The 18,580-nt window shown below is 46.9% G+C and overlaps 1 protein-coding gene across 1 annotated transcript; it reads left to right on the top strand.

Moving 5' to 3' along the window:
• The first annotated feature begins 8,527 nt into the window (after positions 1-8,527).
• Positions 8,528-11,222, top strand: LOC121444459 (claudin-2). The gene has a single exon (XM_041646267.1). It carries the CDS (start codon positions 8,668-8,670, stop codon positions 9,358-9,360), a length of 693 nt encoding a protein of 230 aa, XP_041502201.1. The 5' UTR covers positions 8,528-8,667; the 3' UTR covers positions 9,361-11,222.
• The last annotated feature ends 7,358 nt before the right edge of the window (positions 11,223-18,580 follow it).

Raw genomic sequence — 18,580 nt, 5'->3', positions numbered from 1 at the left:
AATGGGCAGAAGTGCCCCATGGCCAGGATTGCTCAATCACTGCACACCTTCCTTCCACAGAAACCTAATCCTCAGGTCAACACCCTGAAGATGAACTTGCAGGATCCCTGAGCCCTTTTATTTATTATTCTTCCCAAAGTCCTCGTATTGCATGAATCTCAATTTTTCTGCTTTTTGCTATTACTTGGGTCTTTGACGTAGTACAGGCAATGGTTTGCTGGGTCTGCAAGAGCCCAGGTTTTCACCCTAAAAATTCTGATAACAAATCTCTGATATGCATGTTTTCCCTTGGAAAGTTGGCCTTGGAGGCAAAGTAGGGCTGGGAGCCTTACCAAAGAGCCACCATGAGTTAAAGAGTCCCTGGAGGCCTGGCAGCATAGAACTGTCGTGCCAGGCCACTTGGGCCCTAGTCCACCCAGGACTGTTTATGAGGGTTACTTCCTGCTGAGCCTTGAGGCTGCAAGCCAGGGACACCTAATGGGCATAATAGAACACCCTTCTCTTCCCTCCCCCAAAGCAGGAATGTTCCAAATTCCTCCTTGGCCCCAATCCCCCTCCCCAAAGGTTTCCCCTGGGCTCACAGAGGTCCACCACACAAAAGCGCAGCTGGAGTTTTTGACAGGGTAAACATAAAACCCACCAAACATTTTTGAAAGAGTACCTCAATTTTTTCCAGCCTCCAGGGGTTTAATTCTCATCTGTAAGAAGGCTTAGACTTACAGGTGGATTTTTGCAAAGCTGTGGCTAACAATTAGAAATCCCTTACACAGTCTGTGGCCCCTTGAAACCAGTTTGCCTTCCTCAGGACCCAGGCCTCAGTCCCCAGGGCCATCTCTTCAGCGGACCTCTTCAAAAGAACAGCTTCTCTGTAAGTATCCTGACGTGGGCGCTGTCCTTCAGGGTCACTTAGCTGGACAATTTCAAACCTCGTTGCACTCACTGGAGCCCATGATGGAGTCAGGTGGGCTACCTTGGGATGCGGAGAGGAGATGGAAGTGGGCACATGGGTTGGCGCTATGTGCTGTCTTCAAGTTGTAACACACTTTGCCGTCTTTTAAGGTGAAGGGCCAGAAGATCCTTTCTTCAGACCAGCTCATATGAAATGAAGGAACCCGGGAGAATACAGGAGGAAGGGGGCTGGATCTTTCCCTTTGCCGGACCACAGGGGGTTTAGCAGGATGGGAAGCAACAATGCCCTCCTGGGCATAAGAGCTTGAGGGGCAACACAAGGTGGGTTCCCCTGTGAGTCTCCTTTCAAGCCCCTCAATCTCTTTCCATGAATGCCCCCATCTCAGACACTGTTCTTTTCAAGTGTTCTAAAAATAGAGTTGGAGCCAAAACACTCACAGCACCTATAGGTAGGGAGACAGTGGTGGGGCTTTTTGTCTCACAAATCCTTCCTTTTTGCTTTGAACTATGTGTGCTTTTACTTTGGTGATCTGGACAAAAATAAACTTCTTTTTAAAGGAATTTATAAAATCCCTTACTCTAGGTGTAATTCCCATAGCTGTCATCTATCGGCTCATCCAGAAAGGTTGAGCCCTTGGGATGTGGGAGTAGGGTACAGGGGAGAGAGAAATGGTCTCAGATTCCTCTGAGGAGCTGTGATATCAAGGGATGGAGACACGAGGATGACCGTCAAACAGGCTTTGATGGCTTCCATTCTTAACAGAGGCTGCATCAGGTCCTTCCTTGAGCCAGAGACTCTCATGGTCCTGCCACACCTATGTTTCTGAGCGTATCTTCCATAGAGACACACTAGGCACCATAGATGGGGAGACTATCAAGGCAACTGCCCTGGCGAGAAGGAGTTAAGTCAGGCGTGACCCTCTTAATCCTCTCCTGCAGTTCCAATCCCTCCCCTAAGGAAGATTAGGTAAAGGGTCAGGGGGAACTTTCTTGGTCAGCTTTTGGCCATGGAGGATGCTGGCTTCACTCCCAGGAGCCGAATTCAGCTAGCAAGGCCTAGAGTCTCTGAATCCTCAAGGTAGGTGGTACCTGACTTTCAGAAGGACCTCTGAAAGAAAGGTTTCTTTTAAAGCCTTTTGCTTCAAATAGCAGCTTCCTAGTCTTCTGTGTATGTAAAAATGGCCTCCTCTCTTCACTACCTAATTCTACTGATGAACAAAGTCAGGCATAAGAAACTCGGAGGATTTCCTCAGCAGGTTGTAGGTACCACTGAGACAAGCGACTAGAATTCTGGACACCCGGGGAAGGATCCTTCATCTTCACGGTGTCTGTCCTCAGTTCTCCTGCTCACCATAGATGAATCCAGCCGGGCTCACCGCACCACCCAATCATGGGCTAGTTTGTCAACTTTGTCTTCCTGACCGGAAGGAAGAAATAACTCCCAGGGAGACACTTTTTCCATTTGAACAAACTCCTACAGTGTCCCTTCCTCCCACTCGCTAAGCACGATGACAAGTCCCTCTCTGAAGATCCAGCCTTCGGGTAGGGCATGTTCTTGGCTGCACTCCAGATGCTTCCTCTCACGAAAACTAAGTCAGGCCTGGCTCTCAGGAGAGCTTATCCTCTTGGAGAACCTTTGATTTTCTTGGGGAACCTGAGGGTTGTTGTTTTGGTTATGGTTGCTTGTTTTTGAGATGGAGTCTTGCTGTGTAGCTGACATGGACTCAGAACTCCCCATGTAGCCCGCGCTGGCCTCTCACTCGCCACAAGTGAGTGTTGGAATTACAGGTATCTGCCACCATGCCTGGCTCAAGCTTTGCTCTGTTGCCATCCCGAGAAAGCTGGGGGTCCAAGCATCTTCTCTGAGAGCCAGTAGTTATTTCTCAACAAAATATTTAAGGTACTTCTCCACCCATCTGCATGTTTGAAAGGAAGGGACAAGGAATGGAGGAAGGTCCAAGAATAATTCTCAGAAATGGATGATTCTAATACTGAAGGATAATAAGCAAGTCTCCAGGCAAATGGTAGATGCCAAGGCTTGGACACAAAGGCAGATGCTCAGATACAGCTGAATTGGTGTGCACAGGTATGTGCACACACATGACGAGGGAGGTCAGTCTAAAGGCATAAGGCATGAAATGGGAGGTTAATGGTTAGAGATGAAACTCAAGAGAAAAGTATGAAGTCAGATGATAGAAAACCTTCCCTGGTTTCCTAGGAGACTGAACCTTCTCTCGAAAGGAATCAAAAGTTTCCTAAGTCTTTTAAGAATGACAAGGGGCAGCATGACAGCTACGACTGCCTGGATTTACACTTTAGAAAGCCTTCATGACTAGCTTGATAGCTGATTGCAGGGGCAGGGTTGAAGTGGAATTAGCGAGACCAATCTAGCCTATGTGATTTCCAGTAGACAAGAGATGTTGGCTGTGTGGACTAAATTAAGGTTTGGGCAGTGGAGAGGGCAAAATAGATACGCTTGTGTTTTATTTTGAAGGTATATCTGGCAAGACTTCATACGATTACATGTCAAGAAAACACAAGGAAGTCAATTGTGGTGGCTCATTCTTATAATCCCAGAATTCAGAGGCTAAAGAGGAAGGGTTGTTACAAGTTCAAAGTCAGTCTGGGCTATATAGCAAGATACTATCTCAGAAAGGAGAACAAAAAGAAAGAAAACAGAAAGATAGAAAAATCAAGGCTTGCTGCCTTGGGTTTCTGGATGGAGGATTATACTACTGAGACAGGGCATACTGTGTGAGGAACAGTTTGAGGATGGAAAAAAGTGGGCAGAGACTTCAGCTTTGTGTGTGTTGAGTTTGGGGTGCCATTAATATATTAATACATTTGTGGGTGGCCATTCCAAATGCAGCTGTCTAGACAAAGCTTGAATTCAAAAGCAAGATCTATGGGAGAGGTATGAATTTAACAGCCATTGTCAAGCTAAGGCAAGATAATTTACTGGGAGTCTGAAGTCAGCCTGGGCTATGTAGTGAGTATCAAAGCCAGCTACAGCACCATTTAGAAGTCCTGTCTTTAAAAAGAGAGGAAGAAGACTGGCGGCACTGGAAGCACTATAGGAAACAAGGGAGATGTCAGAAGGCGAGAGGCAAGGGAAGATGGCAGATAGACGAATGTTAGACGTTAGAATCAGGAAATGATTAACTTTGTTGAGAGCACTCTCGGTGGAGAGCAAACGGCAGAAGCAAGGCGACAGCAGAGAAGTGTGTGCAAAGGTCAATTGGTGGCAGTGATATTCATGGGGTTAAGAAGGCCGGCTGAAAGAGAAAGGTCAAGATTGACAGTAATAGCTGCATAATAAAGGGGCAGTAGTGGGGAAGGGTGCTTTTAAAAGTGTTGAAAATGTGAACTATTCACCGGGAAGATGCTTACGTCGGAGCCTTGCTGAGATGTGCCTCTGAGACCTGGATAGGCACTGTTGTGACTAGAGGAGCAAAAGAAAACCAGTGCCAGGAAAGGACTAGCCCCTTGTCGTAGCTGTGCATGGCAAAGTTTGCTACATGGGCGCTGGCACCTGCCTTGCTTTGCACAGACACCGCTATCACAGCAGCGCTGATGGACAGGGCTACCAAGGCTGTGTCTTCCGCTGCGAAAGCATGTCACAAGTCTAGCATGCTTTTCCCCTTCAACTGAACAGGCAAGATAGTCAACAAATGAAGGGAGGGAGGGAGGAAAAGACAGAGGAGCGCCACTGTATTTCTCCATCTTGTCCTCCTCTAGGTATCCCGTCTTCTTCAGATCCCCTTCATTCTCTCGCGGGCAACATCTTGGTAATCCTTTCTCTGCAATGTTCACGGACTCATTATAGTCTCCCGGGGCCCTTGAAACCTGCTTACTGTTTTTATTCTTTCATTAAGCGGCTAGGCGAGCTGGTGCAAACTTGTAATCCCAGCATTTAGGAGATAAAGGTAGGAGCCCAAGGGCAACCTGGATTACATAGCAAGTACCAGACCGGTAGGGTCACAGAGAAAGACCCAGTCTCTGTTTTTTCCCCCCAAAAGCATGTTTAAACAGTTATTTAGGGTTAAGGCACTGTGTAAGGCGTATGAAGTACAGACATAAATAAGAGACCATTGCTACCATCAAGTACCTCCCATACAAGCAGAGAAAAATGAATTTAAGCAGGAAATTACAATATAACACAAGTATGTCATGACCTTAGTTTTCTTGCCTATTATGCAGTAGAGAGTATTCGTGTATCTATCATGAAATGGTTAATAATTAATCAACACATAAAGTGCTTATAATAGTCTCATGAGAAACACTATATATCCTGGCACAATGGTGCATGCCTGTATTCCTATCACTTGGATGGCTGAGGTAAGAAGACCACATGTTTGAGGCTAGTTCGGGCTACACAGTGGGTTCCAGGCAGGTCTGGCCTAAATAGTGAAATGCTGTCTCAAAACAAAACAAAAACTAACGAAAAGGAAGCAATAAGTAGTATGTGCGTTGTTGTAATTACTGCCGTTATGGTGATGATGGAAGTACATGAATATAAGGTACTAAAATAATATAAAAGAGAGTCCTGGAGAGATGCTTCAGTGGTGAATGGCATTGAATGTTCTTCCAGAGGACCCAGGTTCAAATCTCAGCACCTACACATTGGCTTATAACCATCTATAACCCTAGTTCCAGGGAATCCAATGCCCTCTTTTGGTACCCTGCACATATGGGCACACAGACATTTCACAAGGCAAGACATTTACATACATAAAAAAAATCTTCAGAGAAAATATAGAAGAGGGGCACTGGACCATGTCTAGAATGAAAGAGATCCAAGCCAAGTCCTCAAGACATTCCTTACAGTACAGCCTGTGCTCAGACGTGGGAGCAAAACACCACATGGCATGACGGAAGTGCGGAGAGCAATTTAGCTCAGCCACAGTGTGGAGTATGAGCGGGTGAATAGCAAGAGGACAATCCTGGGGCTCATGGAGTGCAAACAAATTTGGATTTTTTTTCCCTTTGGGCAATAGTGGGTCACTGGAATGTCTTAAGAGTAGTGACTTGTTGTGAAAGCATGAAGACTCGAGTTCAGAGAAATGTAAAAAAATCTGGATGTGGAGGTGTGTTCACTCAGAGTGGGAGAGGAGGAGGAAGATTGCAAGGCTTCACTTGCCAGCCAAAACAACAAGCTCCAGGTTCAGCGAGAAGAACAGCTCAAAAAAAAAAAAATTAAAAAAAGGCAGAGGGTGAGGATGTAGCTCAGTGGGTAAAGGCACTTGCGGCCAAGTCTAACAGCTTGCATTTGATACCGTAACTCACATGGTGGAAGAAGAGAACCAACGCCCCACAAGTTGTCCTCTGACCTCCACATGCATGCACATGTATGCATAGATGCATGATAAAATAAATTACCAAAAACTCAAAACATGCTGGGCCGTGGTGGTGCACGCCCTTAATCCCAGCACTCGGGAAGCAGAGGTAGGTGAATCGCTGTGAGTTCAAGGCCAGCCTGGTCTACAAGAGCAAGTTCCAGGACAGACAAGGATACACAGAGAAACCCTGTCTCGAAAAAACTGAAAAGAAAAAAATCAAAACATAAGATGGAGAAAAATCAAGAAAATACCTGAAGTCAATGTCTAGTCTCCATCGGTCTATGCGTCAAGTGGCATCCCTCTTCCCACCCTGTGAATATTTATTTGTGTGTGTGTCCACACACCTACATGTCGGCACATGTAGACACACACTCAAATGACTTCTTCAGATTAATGTGCTGAAAGATCACCATGGCAACCATATGGAGACTAAATCGGAAGAGAGGGCTGCAAGTAAGAGCAACCACAAAACTACTGTTTCCCGAGGCGAGGAAGGTAGAATGCTGAAGTCCTGCACTAGAAAGCACTGGTGGGGATGAGAAGCGAGAGTCACACATTCCAAGTAGCTCAGAAGACAGAACTAGCAGAGCTTCATAGTTGTGCAAGGGTAAACAGGAGCAGGGTGTCAAGGTTCACTCCTAGGATACTGGTCTGGATGGGGAGGGTTACCATTTGGTAACAATATGAAACCCAGGCAAGAACTGATCAGGAGGTACGGGGTGGGGGTGCTGTGTTCTTTTGAAGATGTCAAATGAGGTTGTCAGGAGATTTTCCATGCTCCCACTGAGCTAAATCCCAATCCTCCCGGAATTTTTTTATTAGAAGATCCCTTTGCCTGTGCTGACTATTGGAAGAGTTTCCACAGAAAATTCAGATTTGGATAGGGAAGAGATTAGGTAACCGAGTAGATGTGCTTGCTTATTTCTAGAGTTTTAATTCAGGAAAGAATGGATCCCTGAGCAACGGGAGAGATTTTAAAACATTTGCTTGTTCTAGTTTATATGTATGTGTGTGTGTGTGTGTGTGTGTGTGTGTGTGTGTGTGTGTGTGTGTGTGTCTGTGCTTTGCCTGTATGTAGTCTATGTGTCACGTGTGTGCCAGCACCTGCAGGCCAGAAAAGCGAATCGGACCTAGAGCTGGAGTTACAGACAGTTATGAGCCCCCACGTAGATGCTGGGAATTGAACCTAGGTCCTCTGGAAGAGCTACTAGTGCTCTTAACCACTGAGCTACTTCTCTAGCCCCGACCCCCAGATTTTTGGAGGAAGGTGGAGATGGAGTAGCAATGCTGTATTGGGTTGAAAAATCAGTGGGCTGAACAGTCTTGCAGAAGGTGGGGGGAGGTGTGTGACCTTTGTACCTTGAGCCTTGGACAAGAGTGAGAAAGCTGCTAATGCTGCAAAATCCCATCTGTCACTGAATGCCCGCTTACTACCTCTTGTGAAGCCCACTAACCCGGGAGCAGTTTTTTTTCCCTCCTCTTTTTCTGCTGTCTCTGACAAACCAGGGACTTGGAGGACTCCTAGGACCTGGAACAGCTTTTCTCTAGAGACCTCCCATGTCATTTGAGAGGATGGCCATGGGATCATCTGTTCGGAGTGGAGACAGGAAATAGCCAGTGTCCTATACCTTTGGGGACCCTTATCCTACCTTGCAGGGAGGGATAGATCTGGACAAGGCTAGAAAGACCTGATCGCTCAGAGAATGGACAGGAAGCTTTGCTGCTCACCCTGATCTGCCCTGGAAGTACATTATTGCCTTAGGCAAAATGATTCTGGGCTAAGCCAGTACCCTTTTTAGTCCCTTGGCTATTAGCAGCTGCTAGCAGGCTGGAGTCCAAAGCCACATTCTAAGACTTGTTCCACACGATCCAGTCTCCTGGAGTTTGGCCTCAGACTGCATTTGAGGGGCCCTGTGGTGCAGTTGCTTGGCAATATGTTAAATAGCAGGCCTTGGAGACTAGCAGTGGCATTAACACAGCACAAGTGCTCTTGCCATCACTACCTTCTTGGAAAGCAGCCACCTGTCTGGCCCCTGCCTTTGTTTGACTGCCAACGTAAAGCATGTGCCTACGCAGGAGGTGATGACATTTTGGCTCTACCTCCAAAGTTTTTTTTTTTCCTTTCTCATGTGTTATTTTTAAAGATAACAAAGGTCAAAAGGCATCCAGCGTTTTCTGGTTTCTCATAAGCTTCTGGTCAATATTTAATCTGGTTTATGGTGGTTTTTTTTTTTAAGGTTTTCTAGATGCCTTCTTGAGCCTGCTTGTGGCCACCCACAGACACTTGTAAGAAGGAAAGAAGTCAGCTTGCCAGAGACACTGTGAAATGAGGGATTAGAGTCCGGGACCCAAGAAACAAGAGCAGCAGACAAAAGACGAGCGAACGGGCTCCGAAGAGACTTATATTGAGAGGTCTGCCATGGCCTCCCTTGGCGTCCAACTGGTGGGTTACATCCTAGGCCTTTTGGGTCTCTTAGGCACATCGATTGCCATGCTGCTTCCCAACTGGCGAACAAGTTCTTATGTTGGTGCCAGCATTGTGACAGCCGTTGGCTTTTCCAAGGGCCTCTGGATGGAGTGTGCTACGCACAGTACGGGCATCACCCAGTGTGATATCTACAGTACTCTTCTAGGACTTCCTGCAGACATCCAGGCTGCCCAGGCCATGATGGTGACATCCAGTGCTATGTCCTCACTGGCTTGCATTATCTCTGTGGTGGGCATGAGATGCACAGTGTTCTGCCAGGAATCTCGAGCTAAGGACAGAGTGGCTGTTGTGGGTGGAGTTTTCTTCATCCTCGGCGGCATCCTGGGTTTTATCCCAGTTGCCTGGAATCTTCACAGCATCCTTCGGGACTTCTACTCACCACTGGTTCCTGATAGCATGAAATTCGAGATTGGAGAGGCTCTTTACTTGGGCATTATTTCAGCCCTGTTCTCCCTGGTGGCTGGAGTCATCCTCTGCTTTTCCTGCTCTTCTCAGGGGAATCGTACCAACTACTATGATGGCTACCAGGCCCAGCCTCTTGCTACTAGGAGCTCTCCAAGGCCTAGCCAACAGCCCAAAGCCAAGAGTGAGTTCAACTCCTACAGCTTGACTGGGTATGTGTGAAGAACCAGGGGCCAGAGCTAGGGGTGGGCTGGGGTGGGGTCTGGGACTGCAAAAACAAATAGTGGACAATGTCCCGAGGGTCGCAGGCAAGGGATATTGCCACTGAATCGTGTGTAAGGTGCTGCTGAGGATAGATCAACTTTGGCTATTGGATGGAGTGAAGGCAGAGACGGGGACTGGTGTGACAGTGTGGAGATGGAATTGCCAAGGACACTCACCAAGCCAGCCTTTCTAGTTCCCTTACCTTGCCTCACTAAGGCACCTCTGTACCTTGAATGCTCAATCTAGAACCACTTTTGGCTAAACCCAGAGATGCCTTCTGATCTTTGGTTTACCTGGAAATCTATGCCCCTAACCCACTAATCATAACCCACTGATTGAACGTCTGTGATCAGAAGACCTTCTGCCTCTGGCTAATGTTGGCTCTTAACTCAATCGCTGGGGGACAGAGAGAAGAAAAAGTGGTGGCTTCTGTGAGCATGGCTCTAGCTCCCTTCTCAAACCTCCATCCCAAGAAATAGACTGATCAGAAGCAGGCCCTGAGGCCTCTCTCCCACTTTTGTTATGAATGTAACCGCGTCCAGACCGGGCTGTGAATGAACTGAAGGAAAGCTATCTAATGGCATCCAGCAGAAAGCAAGCGGGTGCAGGATGGGAGGCCGCCTGGGACCACCAAACAATCAGAATCACTTCCTGCAAGAAAGCACAAGGCTGCAGCACTCTGACTCCACGGAGGCATGGTCAAGAAGCTGCAGTTAACAACTACCACCCGAGCCACCTGCCGCCCTCTGGGGTGTCTGGTCTAACCTCCTGGCTAAGACACAAGACTTGGAGCCCCAGACAAAGGTTTCCTTGGGGACAGTAAACCAGTTTTTCTAGAACTAGATACTACGCCTTAACCCTGGCCAAGAAAGAATAAGGACTTCGGTATCTAAGAAGCTGGGTGGACATTGATAGTGGCTGTTGTATGTGCTCCTACTGTTTCATAGAGGAAGCCCTATCAGAAACTTCAGACTTAACGGAAAAGGAACCCTTCGTTCGGGTCTATACCCAGAGCACTACAGAGCCTTTGAAAGACCATAGCGCCAGATAAGTTGTTGGTCACTTTTAATATTCATGTCGTCACCCATCAGAAGGTATTTTGGCAGGTATGCAAGGTCTCCAGGGTGGACATCTATGACCTGAGTGATAGGTGAACTGCCGTCTGGGATTGTGCTTGAGGTGGGGGGACAGAGCATGCTTCTCAGCTGAACTGTTTCGCTTTCAAGGTCTTAAAAAAGCTCCATTTCCCCTGTGATAGGTGAGGACCAGAAACAGACTTTTCCCCCACCAGCCTATTATCACCAGCTTCAGAAGATGCCCAGCACACCTCGTCCAAACCTCAGTGCCAGCCAGGGAGGCCCGTCTATGAGGTTTCCTCCACCATGTCTTTCTTTTTTCTACCGTGTTACCTATGTTCAAGCTGTTTTACTGACCTGGAAGCCATTTCCTCTTCACATCCCCATGCTTGGAGAACTTGCTCGGCATCATTTCCTTCAATGAGCCTTCTCGGACCACTCCTTCCTGCTCGTACGGCTCCCTCCTCAAATTCCCCAATATATAAATCACTTATTAGTCATAATTTTGATTGATAACTAGATAGTCCTCGAATGTGCACGTGTGTGTGTGTTTGTGTGTGTGTGTGTGTGTGTGTGTGTGTGTGTGTGTGTGTGTGTGTGTGTGTCTGTCTGTCTGATATCAAAAGTTCACTGTAAGTACTCGAGGGCCGTTGTTATATCTTCGACCTGTCTGTATGTATACCCAAGAGTGTCACAGTGCTGGGCACACACAAGATGATCAATAAATGCTTGTTGATTGAGCAATTGTTTTATTGACTAAAAAGGGTTAAGACAGGGCGCATGTGGTGGAAAGGAATTGGGTTAGGAGGGGCAGGTGGGGGGCTGTTTCTCTGTGCACAAGGGTGCACAGAAAATTCTAGATTTTGAGAATACAACCAGACTAGATGACAAGACTCCCAAAAAAGAAATGAAGTCTTCATCTTGCCCAGGCCTTGTTCTTTCTCAAAAACTTAATTGGAGTTGGTTATTAAATGGTCATGTGCCTATTTCCTCTCATTCTCCAACCGACGAACATGAGGAAGCTGAACCTGACCTGATTACCTCCATTTGCCATATAGGAAAATGAAGACCCAAACAAGTAAAGGTTTCCCCAGGGCTACATAGCTGGAGTTAGTGGCCTAGTCTCTTGACTCTGAAAATAGGACCCTGCTGATCCAACAATTTTCACAGCCAATAAGAACAGCCTTCCAGAAATTCCCATGTAGTTTAAAGAAATTTACTTAGGGCCTGCAAAGGAGCAATGAGACTTGCAGGCTCCCCTGTTCACCCAGGAAGGTGATCTTGGGAAGTGGGAATTCATAAAGCATTACTGCTTGCTGCTCCTACCATGCTAGCTGTCTCAGCAGGGGGTGCCAGGTTGTCATCTAAGATCCAGTATCTCAGTTCTAAATCCTCTAACTCTGGGGAAGTTAGGGATTCCAATGATTTGACTTTATAAGGCAACAACAAAGCCCATGAAGAAGGGATACAACACTAAAAGTAGTGGGGCCCTATGAGTACGGCTTTGCCAGTCCTTGAACTTAGTAGTGGGCATCCGCATATAGCAGCTGGTTATTACAAATGCCAGCCTTGCACGACTGAAGTGGACCCTCTTTGGTGCACAGGATTGAAGACAGCATCCAAGTCCATTTAGAAGGAAGGTCAGGGTAAAGGAGGACCCGCTGCATGGTAAGAAGTCATCTCTTGTCTGGTACCAGAATTCCCTGTGCTTGACTTGGGACAAATGGAGGCTGAAAGATGGGTTAGCTTTGACGACTCTTCCTTGATGGCTCCTGAGTATGGCTGGCTCTGATTACCCACCATGTGACAATCAAGGCATTTTCATCCTCTCAAACACCTCAGGGCAGTAGGTTTTTCACAGGAGATGAAATGGAGGACCAAGGAGGTGAATAAAGCCTCTGAGTTTCCAGGGTCAGAATCTGGATAGAAGCTTGGCAACTATTCCCATGGTAACATGGATCTGTGATTCTAATCCAAGAAGCTATGTGAGGGTATTGTTCTTCACATTTGAAGACTCCTGCTCTCTGGTTGCCATGGCCTACAAGAGTTCATGAGGGAAGTGAGCCAACTACTTGCCCTTTGTTTAGGATGTCCTGGTGTCTCCCATAGGCTTTCTTTTCTTCTTTTTTCTTTTCCTTCCTTCCTTTCTTCCTTCCTTCCTTCCTTCCTTCCTTCCTTCCTTCCTTCCTTCCTTCCTCCCTCCCTCCCTCCCTCCCTCCCTTCCTCCCTCCCTCCCTTCCTTCCTTTTCTTTCTTTCTTTCTTCTTTCCTTTCTTTTGCTCTTTCTTTCCAAGACAGTGTTTCTCCATAGCTTTGCTTGTCCTGGAACTTGCTCTGTAGACCAGGCTGGCCTCGAATTCACAGAGATCCACCTGTCTCTGCCTCCTGAGTGCTGGGATTAATGGGGTGCACCACCACTGCCCAGCCCTACAGCCTTTTTAAATCAAGAAAGTTTAAATGGGAGGAATTAAAAGTTCATCCTCGGCTAGGAAAATCACAGCCCACCTGGGAAAAAGCCATGGGTCCCTTTGGTTGGTTGAGCAAGGAAAGTCTTGCTCTGAATGGCTTCCTAGAAATGTCCTGAGTCCTGGTCCAAACTGAACAGTTTCCAGCTCCTTCATTGCCCTGCCATCCATCATAAAGTAATTTAGATTAACCATAGGCTGAGGGCATAGTAAAGGCCATTGTGTTAATGCCCCCGCCTCATGGCTCTGGACCTTGTACAAAGAGAGATGTTTTTGGCCTCTTTCTTTCCTCTGATACTAGAATGACTCATGTTTTCCCCTCTTTGGGCCCTAGTGACCCATTCTTGTGTGATCATTAATGGAGGTGGGGAGACCGAAACTGCCTTCTTAGTGGAAAGGCAAGTCCCATTCTAAGCCCTTAATCCAGTCAAAGACTCATTCAAAACTGTCCAGCCTCTGAGCCAGCCAGTCAGCCAGGCCACACTGCCTGAACTTGTATTCCGTGTAAAATGTGCCAAGTCAGGGCTCTGAGGGCGACAGGAATGAACGGTGGAGGAAGTCGACAGGCAGCTTAGGTGGGAAGAGAAGTCATGCACACATAACTTTAGTACAAAGCAGAACAGACTGTCCCCGACGAGATGGGGGGGGGGGTGCCTAAGATCACAGGTGTCAGGAACAAATATTTATGTAAATCCTCTTCAATCCCAAGCCATTTGAAATAAGGATCCAACACTATTTGAGCCTGGGAAGGTTGAAGGATGATTGAATAACCAAGCCTATTTCTTCCAGCTGAAAGTTCTACGGGAGCTTGGGAAAGAGAATGAAGAGCCATGCTGAGGAGGAAATAGGGCTTCGCTGCATTGGTAAGCCATTAACCTCCAGAGTTGTTCTCACCAGACCCTCTGCAGGGCTCCAAGAGAAGGAGTGACCCTGGGGCTCACGGGGCTCCACCTGCCCTCCACTCTCTCCTTCCTTTAGGTAGTTCTTCGGAGATTTCTGGGACAGCAGCAGAGTAAATCCAGGTATCCTGGGCCCTCTTGTCTCTAGGGTATAAACGCAGTGTTGGAGGAGTGGTATGGGTCTTACATAGGAGGGGTAAATGAGGCTTTGCAGGACCAATTGCTTCCTCTCTCCGGATGAGCTGAGGATCTTTTTATGCCTGTAATGGATGCCTGCCCTGACCACAGAGGCCAGACTGTAAAGTGTGTATCTTTCTCCTCAGCTGGCTGAAGCCTGGCCCTCGCCGAGCCTGGTCCCTCCAAGCGGCTCCCTGGCTTTGAGGAGACCTAGTGTTATCTCAAGAAGGAAAGGAACTTCAAACAGGAAGTCCAGCGGGTTATCTCTCTCTTCTGCCCTGAGTGGTAGTTCATTTAGTTGTGGTGTGATTGCTGATAAAGGATTAGCAGGTGGCTATCAGGTACACTGCTAGGGAGACCCTGATCTGACCACGCCCGCTTCCTCCCACAGCTGACCACACTTCTGGGAACCCAGACTCTCTCTCACCATTTTCTGTTGCAAGAGTCAATGCCCTAGATGACAAGCAGGGCTTTGACAAAGCAGGAAACATGGTACAAAGGCACATTCTCCCGTCCTTTTGAGGAGAGAGTTGCTGCTTTTTTTTTTTTGTTACCCCTGAAGTCCCGTTTCTTCACAATGACCCTCTTGTCACTTCACAAGCCACCCAGGAGGGCTTTGAAGAAGTCCACACACACTCATGATCTTGCAGAGAGAGAACACTAAGAGCATTTGTATACTTACTAGACCTGGATGGAGGTGGGGGTTCCTTGGACTTTCCGCAGGACAGGGAACCCTGACTGCTTTTCGGGCTGAGGGGGGGGGGGGGGACTTAATTGGGGGAGGGGGAGGGAATTGGGAGGCGGTGGCGGGGAAGAGACAGAAATCTTTAATAAATAAATAAATTAAATTAAAAAAAAAGAGTGTGTGGGGGGGGGGAGGAGGAAAGTGGGAGATGGGGAGGAGTGGAAATTTTCAATAAAAACATAAATTTTTAAAAAAAGAGCGCAGAGGTAGCAAGGTGTCACATTACATGGCAAATGAGTGGCCTGGCAAGCACACCATTTATTCGCACTTACCACTCTGAGATGCCTAAAACACTCCAGCAAGAGCCGCTGGAGACAAAGGGCAGCAGTACAGAGAGAAAAGGCTCCTTGTAACTTTGCCTGAGTTTGCTTGGGGGAATGGGATGAAAGAAGATGGAGTAGCAGCTCCCACAAAAGACTAGCTGATGACACTGTGAACACCCCAGTCCCCTCATTTAAAGGCACCGAAGAGCTTGGTTTAAAGATCAAGTACCTTTTCTGGGAAGAGAAACACATTCAGCCACAGATCAGCCATTGACAACAGACACTGCACTCGTTTTTCGGTTTGGTCCTGAAAGGAGCCAGGAGAGTCCACTTAAAAACAAAACAGAACTCCAACAGTAACGGGGAAACACTGGGGAGCAGGAGCCTTTTTTTTTTTTTTTTTGAACAATGCACACATCCTTGAAATAGATGAACCAGCAGCTTCAGAGGTGAGAATAGCAGAGAAATAAGAAAAAGGCAGACAGGGTAAGCAAGGGGGTGCTCTCCTGCCGTTGGCATTCCAGGACATCGCACGTGGTTAATTTTACTCTTCTTTGTGTAATAATAAACCAGTATGTTCTCAAGTGTCACTTTTTCACTCCCGAGACATGCCCAACTCAGCACAGTCTGGGAAGGGGGGTTCAAAGAAGCCAGAGAGCACACTCCAGGCAGAGGCCAACAAGTCCAAGACCTCCCGGAGTGTAGGAATAGGATCCCAATGACTGTTTTGATATCAGGAAAGCTGCCAAGGAACAGTCTGAGTGAAAAACCCAGTCAAGAGGAAATGAATTTCCAGGTTGTTAGGAGAGATATTCGTTACACAAGCGAGCGATTTCCGATCATGAGGGCAGTTAAACATTGTGTGTGATTTGGGACCACTCCTATCAGTGTGGGCTGCCTTTAGCCTTTCTTACTGAAGGGAGAAAGACTAGACTGGTTATGTGGAGCAACTGTCAAATAGCTAGGCTTCTGGAGTCAGGCAAACCTCGAGTTAGATTTTTTTTTCTTAACATTTTGAGAAAAACATGTCAATCCTCTACATTGGTTTTCTTGTCTGTAAAATAGAACAACCCCACACTTTAGCACAGTCTTGGCATACAGTAAATTCAAAATGGTTAACTGATATCTAAACAGAAATGGGGACCTAAAAGCTGTATCTGTATTGGTGTTCCTAGGGGGAGACACACACACACACACACACACACACACACACACACACACACACACACACACACACACACGTTATAGTTTCTTGTCCACGCTGACTTCAACTCCCTGTCTCCTTATGCAGCTGAAGATAGCGTTGATTGAACTTCTGATCTTTCTGCCTCTACTCCCCAAGCATTCAGGTCAAAGAATGGCCACCGCTACCAAGCCTGTTTCATATGGTGCTGGGAATCAGTGAAGGCCTTTGCTGCACGCCAGGCATTAACCAAAGTGCATTTTCTTTAAAAAAAAATGTATTATGGCAATTTATCCCCCCACCCCCATGCCTGCCATTTGGGTTCTGGGAATTTCACAAGTTATTAGGATTAGCAGCAGGTGCCTTTACCCACTAAGCTATGTCACTGGGTCACCCAAGTGCATTTTCTACCATGGATATGAATTTAATTTCAACAAGTTGTCTTTTCAAGGTCAAAACTTTTCAAGATTCTTTCCCAAAGTTTAATTTGCCTGAAGATCTTGGGTAAGTTTCTATTTGTAAGGTTCTATCAACAGAACAATCTGGAAAAGAAATCTATAGTAATAGATTTTACTTTACTTGTAAGAATCTGGGGTGGGCCTGGCAGTGATGCGCACGCCTTTAATCCCAGCACTCGGGAGACAGAGGCAGTCATATCTCTGTGAGTTCGAGGCCAGCCTGGTCTGCAGAGCAAGTTTCAGGACAGGCTCCAAAGATACACTTTCTCTCTCTCTCTCTCAGAGAGAGGGGGGGGGGGAGGGAGGGAGGGAGGGGGGAGGGAGGGAGAGAGAGAGAGGGGGGAGGGAGGGAGGAAGGGAGGGGGAGGGAGGGAGGGAGAGAGAGAGAGAGAGAGAGAGAGAGAGAGAGAGAGAGAGAGAGAGAGATGTAGTGGTGGAGTGGAAGAAAACTAAGCACTCACTGTATCCCACTGCTAGAGGAGACCCCAGTCCTCATGCACAACAGACTGGGGCTAATTTCCTGAACTTACAGATTGCTTAGGAGATTTCAACAGCCACTTTCTAATTCAGAACCTCCCAAAGTTCTTTGGGATACAAAGTACTTCAAGCTGGATGTTCACTTTAACCCTTGTGCTACCTTCCATCTTCCCGTATCCCTGCTACCATAATGTGATTATTTATACTACTCCCAAATAACTGGGACATGCTCTCCTCATTCTGCACCTTCCAATTCTTTAGACTTTCAGGGCTCATCTGGATGAGTAGATGTGGGGAGCTGGGCACCTTTTCTTATTCTTCTCTTAAGTTATCATCTATGGCTTTCAGAAAACAATGGGCAGATGTGAAGAATGTGTTTTGCATGCAGATGTGAAGAATGTGTTTTGCATGCAGAAAGCAATGAAAGCATTTGTACAACATTATCGAAAAGAGGGCTGGGGGTTTATGGCGATTCACACCAAAATGCTGAGTTACAAAACTTTTGTCTTTAGATTTTTTTCCATCACAAAACTGGGTGGGGTTTATAGTTCACCAGTAACATGTATATTTAGCGTGCACAAAGCCCCACCTCAATATTCAGGGCCAATGAATAAAATTAAATTGCTACTCATGTCTCATCTATGAACTACTTTTTGTATACCCAGGGCTATGAGGTCAGTTCTTACAACTATTTAGTTTATTATCCAAACATGTGCCTTTATTTGTGAGACCCGATCTCACTGTGCAGTCAACACTGGCCTTGACTATGGATCTTTGTGCCTCAGCCTCTTGAGTGCTGGGCTGACGAACAACTCACCCCGACTTTTTTTTAAAGATCCACTTTGTTATCAGTTATGTGCATGCAGCTGTCTGCAGAGCCAGACTAGGGTTCAGACCTCCTGGGGCAAAAGCTGGAGGCAGTTGGGAGCTCCCCAGTACGGGTGCTGGGAACTGAACCTCTGCAAGAGCAGCAAGCTCTCTTAATCACCGAGAGATCTCTCCAGCTCGCGCTGACTTCTGAATCAGAACTCATGGTTCCCGATATAAATCATGAGGTAGGGTGGTCCTCGTGAAATGTGCCAGTCTTTAGGGGAACTTGTACTTGCCTTTGCCTGACCTTACACAGAGAATCCTCGAGAAGAGTGTTATAGTTCACTCCTAATGTAGTGCTACAGGAAGGGGCTTTAGTTCACAGCACAGGGTTCTGAAACATGTTTTACCTCGAGATTGTCCTGGGAACTAAGAACGCAGCCTCTTCCTCTAAATTGTTAGGTCAGACAATGTGTAAGCAGGGCAAACAGACCTTCCTGAACTCTGGTGCCACAGGTTCACTGGTCTGGTTATCACAGGTGCTCTTTTGTTCATCCAATAACACACACGTGGAACTCGCTTCCTCGAAGCCTGCTCTATTCTTAGCTTTTGGATAACTCTCTCTC

Source organism: Microtus oregoni, unplaced genomic scaffold, assembly GCF_018167655.1.
Source record: "Microtus oregoni isolate MIOR12 unplaced genomic scaffold, Mior012 000127F_ref0000509, whole genome shotgun sequence".
Taxonomy (NCBI): Eukaryota; Metazoa; Chordata; class Mammalia; order Rodentia; family Cricetidae; genus Microtus; species Microtus oregoni.
The sequence above is the reverse complement of the archived record's forward strand: the minus strand, read 5'-3'. Positions and strand labels throughout refer to the sequence as shown.

Excerpts from the sequence above, each read along its gene's own strand:
- LOC121444459 (XM_041646267.1), top strand. The coding sequence starts at position 8,668 with ATGGCCTCCCTTGGCGTCCAACTGGTGGGTTACATCCTAGGCCTTTTG.